General features: G+C 33.1%; 1 protein-coding gene across 1 annotated transcript in view; it reads left to right on the forward strand.

Annotated features, from left to right (window-relative positions):
• LOC100372654 (VPS9 domain-containing protein 1-like) overlaps positions 1–4372 on the forward strand; it is a 29936-nt gene extending 25564 nt beyond the window's left edge. Inside the window, exons 12-14 of the mRNA XM_006812343.3 lie at positions 62–146; positions 1236–1340; positions 1898–4372. Of these exons, the coding sequence (XP_006812406.1) occupies positions 62–146; positions 1236–1340; positions 1898–1988 (281 nt within the window). The 3' untranslated portion in view covers positions 1989–4372. The remainder of the gene's footprint in view (positions 1–61; positions 147–1235; positions 1341–1897) is intronic.
• The last annotated feature ends 1628 nt before the right edge of the window (positions 4373–6000 follow it).

Raw genomic sequence — 6000 nt, forward strand, 5'->3', positions numbered from 1 at the left:
ATACATGCATTTACAATCATAACATTTAACACATTATATTATACATCTTTACTGTTTACAGTTAATACTTCACGTGCAATATGTAACTGTGTTGAAGATTACTTTGAGATGCTGGGTAAACCAAGACATGGACCAGACTCAGCTATGTGAGTATAGATCTGTGTCATATAGTGTAATATATTTTTACAGACATGAGTTATATATATATATATATATATTGAAGTGCCGTGATTGTTGTGCTATTCATTTTTGGTGGTGGGTCGCATCGAAAAAACATAATTTCCCACAATGCATTGTGCTATCAAATTTAAAATGATGACCAAGACTGACACTGCCTTTTCATAAGTAACAAGTATTTTTACTGTTGAATGTTTTGAAGTTAAAGTGCTGCTTCATCAATTTTCCTCGTATCAAAGTCCCCCCCCCCCCATGACATCCTGTAGCTATCCTAATTACCCTGGTTTTAAAATTGGTGGTTGTCCAGTTGCTCTGGAATCTTGAATATGGTTGTCCATTTAGTTAATACATTTTTGTTTTAGAAATAAACATTTGTATGCAATATTTGTAGTCCATTGCAATATGCATTTTTCTTGAAAACAAGTTTAGTTTTAAACATTGCTACCTACCTCAAGATAATATAGATACACTGGTAGATCAGTAAATTGTAATATTTGTTTAGTTGAAAAATAAAAATTATTGGACAACTACACTTTCATATGGACAACCAGTTTGTCAGTGTAGTAGCAAGAATGCTCATCATGACAGTAGTGGTGGTTTAGAAATAAGAAATTGAGAGTGAGAAAAAAATAATTCTGCAAATAGGACTATCCTGTGTTTTGTACAGTAAGTATGTACAGTTTTCTGATTTTGGTAATAAAGAGATTTATATACATCTCCAGGTGTAAACAACAAATTCCAACTTTTGTAATCTTTTGTAAAAAATTGCAAACAAAAGATCAAAACTGGGTACTCATCAGAAAAAAATGGGGTAAATTACTTGACCTATTAGAAAAATAAATGCATTCAGTTGACAATATTATATACAATGTATATTTGTTGAAGGTTTCCCAGACACTGTAAGATTGTATCTTGTATACTATGCACTTTAATAAAAAATCAATTCAAAAAAAAGAAGTATGTGCAGATGTTATGGTAAAAATTGTAAATGATGACTTAACAATTGCAGTAGGAAATCATAAATAAAATGTAAGTAAACTTGTTGTGTTTTCTTTCAGAGGATGTGATGATCTTTTACCTATTTTCAGTTTTGTAATTATCAAGTCTCAGTCACCACAGTTGGTATCAGAGTGTAGTGCAATGGAAGAATTCATACACGAAGGGTATGATTCAATAATTCATATTTTCCATCCACATTAATGATATGATTTCCCTGAAGTCTTTTAAAAAATGCCATTCACAGTTAGTAAGTCAGTCGGTAAATCAGTCACGTTATTCCCCTTATTTGTTGATTTGTTCATGCCATTTACTAACACAATATGATTTGCAGGTCCCTTGGTCAGGGTACGAAGATTCTTGTATCTAACCTAACATAGGTGACAATAGGATAGTGGACTATATTGCCATAATGATAGTCACACAGCTCTTGTACTTTGTAATGTACACATATAAAATGTCAGATAGAAACAGCAATGACATTCAATGTCAGGTACTGTTGCCTGACACAGTTTTGAATAATATTCCTATATTATTCCTTGAAGTTGATTTAGATTCTTTTATTTCCTTATAATAATTGTTGGATAATGCTTACTACAGTCTGAATGCAATGATCAAGTTAGTTTAATCAACATGTCACTTGTTTCAAATCTAACTTGAGTCTTGATTTCGATTTTATCTTATGTAGCTGTAGAATTAACATACTTTTCAATTTCGTTTGCAGGTATTTATTCGGAGAAGAGGGTTACTGTCTAACTACATTGCTGACAGCACTCAGTTATATATGCAAATTAGAAGAACAGAATGAAACGTAATACCTAATGACTGTTTCATGGCACCCTATAACTGATCAACTCCAATAGTCAGGATATAGTTTAGCTACATTGTAAACAACATTTGGCTTATATGCAGAGTGGATTCTTTCAACTGCTCAAGGTGTCAGTTGCTTTGCTGGATCTTAGCAGTGATGTTTGATTGTTTGCGAGAGATCAACTTTATGCATATGAGCTGAGAGGAAACATCATGCCTAGCAGCTCTGAGGCAATCATTTTAAGGCTGCTATGACTAATTTGACTGTGCACAAAATTTGCTGTGGTGACTTTAGCTAAATGATCTCTCTCTTTCATTTTCTACCAATAATTGTACAAAGTTTATTCTCACATGACTGTGCCCCTGAAATATCACAGGTGATATGGTATGGTAATCATCATGATATTCAAGTATCCATATCCAAGGTCTATGGAAAAATATCATCTTTTCATCTGTATCAGTATGTACAGCAAAAGCAATGCTGCAACATTAGCATTTTTATCAAGCTATAAAATTGAAAAGAAAAATCACACAGCATACACCTTAATGCTAACTGAAACTTTAATTTTAAAAATATATTGTTATGATAGTGTAATATTAAAAAAACATCATGATTGCAACTGTACTACCATTGCCACATTTTTCAATCATGTGTAATTAGCATGTGATTTATCAATTTATAGAAAATCTGTTTAGTTCTTGGTTATGTGAAATTTATTTGTAAAGTTGTTTTACACTGTTTTCATAATTCATCCCACGACATCCATTTGTACAGGATCTGCTTCATACTTTTATTTATAGATATGTGCCTTGAATTTGACTCTATTGGCCAGCTTTCTACCTGACTGTATAACAAAAAGAATGACTTAAATTTTACCAACATCTCCACTGCAATATCCCGCAATTTCCTACCCCTATTGGGTATACATTTTCTTACTCATTTGTTATGTCCTGCCCTGTATTACATATGCAGAATTTATAAAGAAATGTACTTTTGTCCAAACTATTGAACCACAGGTTTTCTATAGAATGACGAGTCGTAACATTCAAAAGGTAATTAACTTGTGTTTACCACATTGCCTGCTGCAGGCTTCCACGGAAAACGTCAGTAGGCAATGTCTTGTCCTAAATATAATAACTCACACAGATGATTTCAGATTGCCATCATGTCACTTTGGTAGACCTCATGTTTTTAACAGAATTTATTTGATTATGACTAGGAATAATATATGGCAGGTGCCATATTAGAAACATCACGAGAAAGTGTGTATTTACAGATATAAACAGACTATTCTGGTCAGAGTTGAGTAAATTGCACCAGGTGGACTTATACATGTACTATGAAAAAATGATAAAATTCAGCATTGTTTGCATTATCAGTGCACAGTGCTGAACTTACATAAGTAATTTCCATAAATAAAAAATATGTATTTTCTCATGAATAATTCAATGCATAACACTTGACATTGATACAACCTTTCTAATACCTGTTTTTCCCCCAGCAATCACTCATTAGAGGATCTACATGCTGTGGTTGATGTTGTGGGTTTGAACCCCTTCCTTGACCACCTTTTTTCAAAAATTGAGGAAGAAGTCTATTTCCTTGTCAACTCCTGATGTTGCACCTTGACTAAAGCCACTCAGTCCTTGCAAGGTCTGATAGACAACATTGGTTTACAAAATATTCCAGTTATCAGTATGCACTCAGCATTTGAATACAACTGTAAAAATTGTGGCCAGATTACAATTAACATCAAGACAAAGAGACACGTGTGGATTTACAAAAATAAACCAAAAGCCAGAACAATGGGTCACATGACCAAATGCGGTATAATTTCTGAGACGCCTGCATCGTCCAAATCGCAGTTTTGCTAAAACCGACTATCAATGTCTGGCCACACAAGACATTCATAGTGAAAGCCTTAGCCAACAAAGATGCTGACACCTCTTGGTTGCATACCTTGAGGTTCATATACCATTCTTTCACTGATTTGACTTGTCTTGTAATGAATATTGTCTTGTGTATTTTGGTTGTACAAATGTAGATGAACTTTGTTCATGAATTTGTATTTCTCTATGCGACTTGTGGTTGTTGATCCACACTTGGATTTGTTATTTTCACTTTTGTTCCAACAATCTCTACAAATTAGTGATATTATGTGATACAATCTGTGCAATATGTGGCCATATGCAATATGACCATAATTGTATGTTAATAAAACATATGTTACTTTTTGTTGGTCTGTTTTCTTCCAATCCAGTATTTTGTTACCATGACAACAGTTGGCAAAATCAATCGCCTGTGCAAACTTTGAATGCAATATTTTTTTCAATATTACATATGTAACACTTTTAATAAAAATAAACTAGCAGCCTGTCGGCTAATATAGCTCCGCTGTTTGTGATGCATGCTCTGAAAGCAATGACTAAGCAGCAATTTAAACTTAATGCTAGCTGCTTTAATATCGCAAGACACCAACTTTCTTGATTTTGTTGCAGAGAATATTTCACTAAAAGTAGAGAAGTGAAGATATCTTTAAGAAATGGACAAATCTAATAGAGGTCTACTCAAGCTGCATGTGTACAAGTATCAAGGAATTTGGACTACTGGTTTTGAAGGACAAGTCAAAAATATTTTTTTTGATGAAAAATGACGAAAATATTTGCTAAAAATAGAGATTTGAAGATATCGTCATGAAATTACCAAATCTGACAGAGATTCACCCAAGGTACCCACAAATAAAGTTACAAAGCAATCGGATTAGCAGTTTTCAAGAAGAAGTTGAAAATAACGTTTTTGACCAAAAATTACAAAAATATTCATCAAAATTAGAGAATTAAAGACATTGTCACAAAATCAACAAATCTGTCAGTGGTCCACCTGATACATCTACATATACAATATCAAAGCAATTGGACAAGCAGTTTTCAAGGAGAGGTCGAAAATATATTTTTTTACCAAGAATGACAAAAATATTCATCAAATTTAGAGAATTGAACATGTCACAAAATCAACAAACAGGTTCACCTGATGTACCTACATATACAATATCAAAGCAAACAGACTAGCAGTTTTCAAGAAGTCGAGAATATAATTTTTTACCAAAAATATTCATCAAAATTAGAGAAATGAAGATATCATCACGAAATGAACAAATCTGAGAGAGGTCCACCCAAGGTACCTACATACCAAGTATCGAAGCATTTGGGCTAGCGGTTTTCAAGAAGTCGAAAATAGCAATATTGACCACAAATGACAAAAATATTCGCTATAAATAAGACAATTGAACATATCCACACGAAATGAACAAATCTTGAGAGAGAACCACCCAAGGTACCTTCCTAGAAAGTTTCACAGCTATACAGTTTGTGGTTTTTAAGAAGACGTCGAAAATGTGAAGTTGTTGCCGACGAACAATCAGTACTACTATAAGCTCCGCTCGACTTCGTCGACAGCGGAGCTAAAAAAAAAACTTGATCATGTTTTTGACCTTAGTTTTGCAGGAGACAACAGTATTGTTAAATGACAAATTAAACCCACTAATACGTATGTGTAGTATGCACAAAAACAATCAACGCACGTATGTATTAGAGAATTTAATTGTTTCTTAGAATGAAAATTTAGAGTAATTGTGGTTAAAATGACTGAAGATGTTTGTGTGTTTTAATATGTTTCAGTGTTCCTTAGCCCGTGCTAATCTTGTGTGTGAATGCAATTGGGTCTATCCCGATATGCACAAAACTTACTAATATTACCAGGAATCATGGGATTTCCAATGTGTACCCATCTTGAAATCAAGATCGGTGACCCCTTATTTTTTTAAAGCTTATTTGATTAGAGGGCAAACAAAATAAGCTATATGCAGAGTTTTAGGAAATTGCTGTAATGCTATATTTAAAGAAATTATGAAAATTGTAATCCTATTGAAAATTGGTGTTAATTTAGCATGATTCAGTGTTATTTGCCTATGCAGAACTTTGATCCATCAGGTATTAAAATCATATTTAAAAAAAAAA

Source organism: Saccoglossus kowalevskii, chromosome 6 (genome assembly GCF_978046115.1).
Source record: "Saccoglossus kowalevskii chromosome 6, keSacKowa6.1, whole genome shotgun sequence".
Classification (NCBI taxonomy): Eukaryota; Metazoa; Hemichordata; class Enteropneusta; family Harrimaniidae; genus Saccoglossus; species Saccoglossus kowalevskii.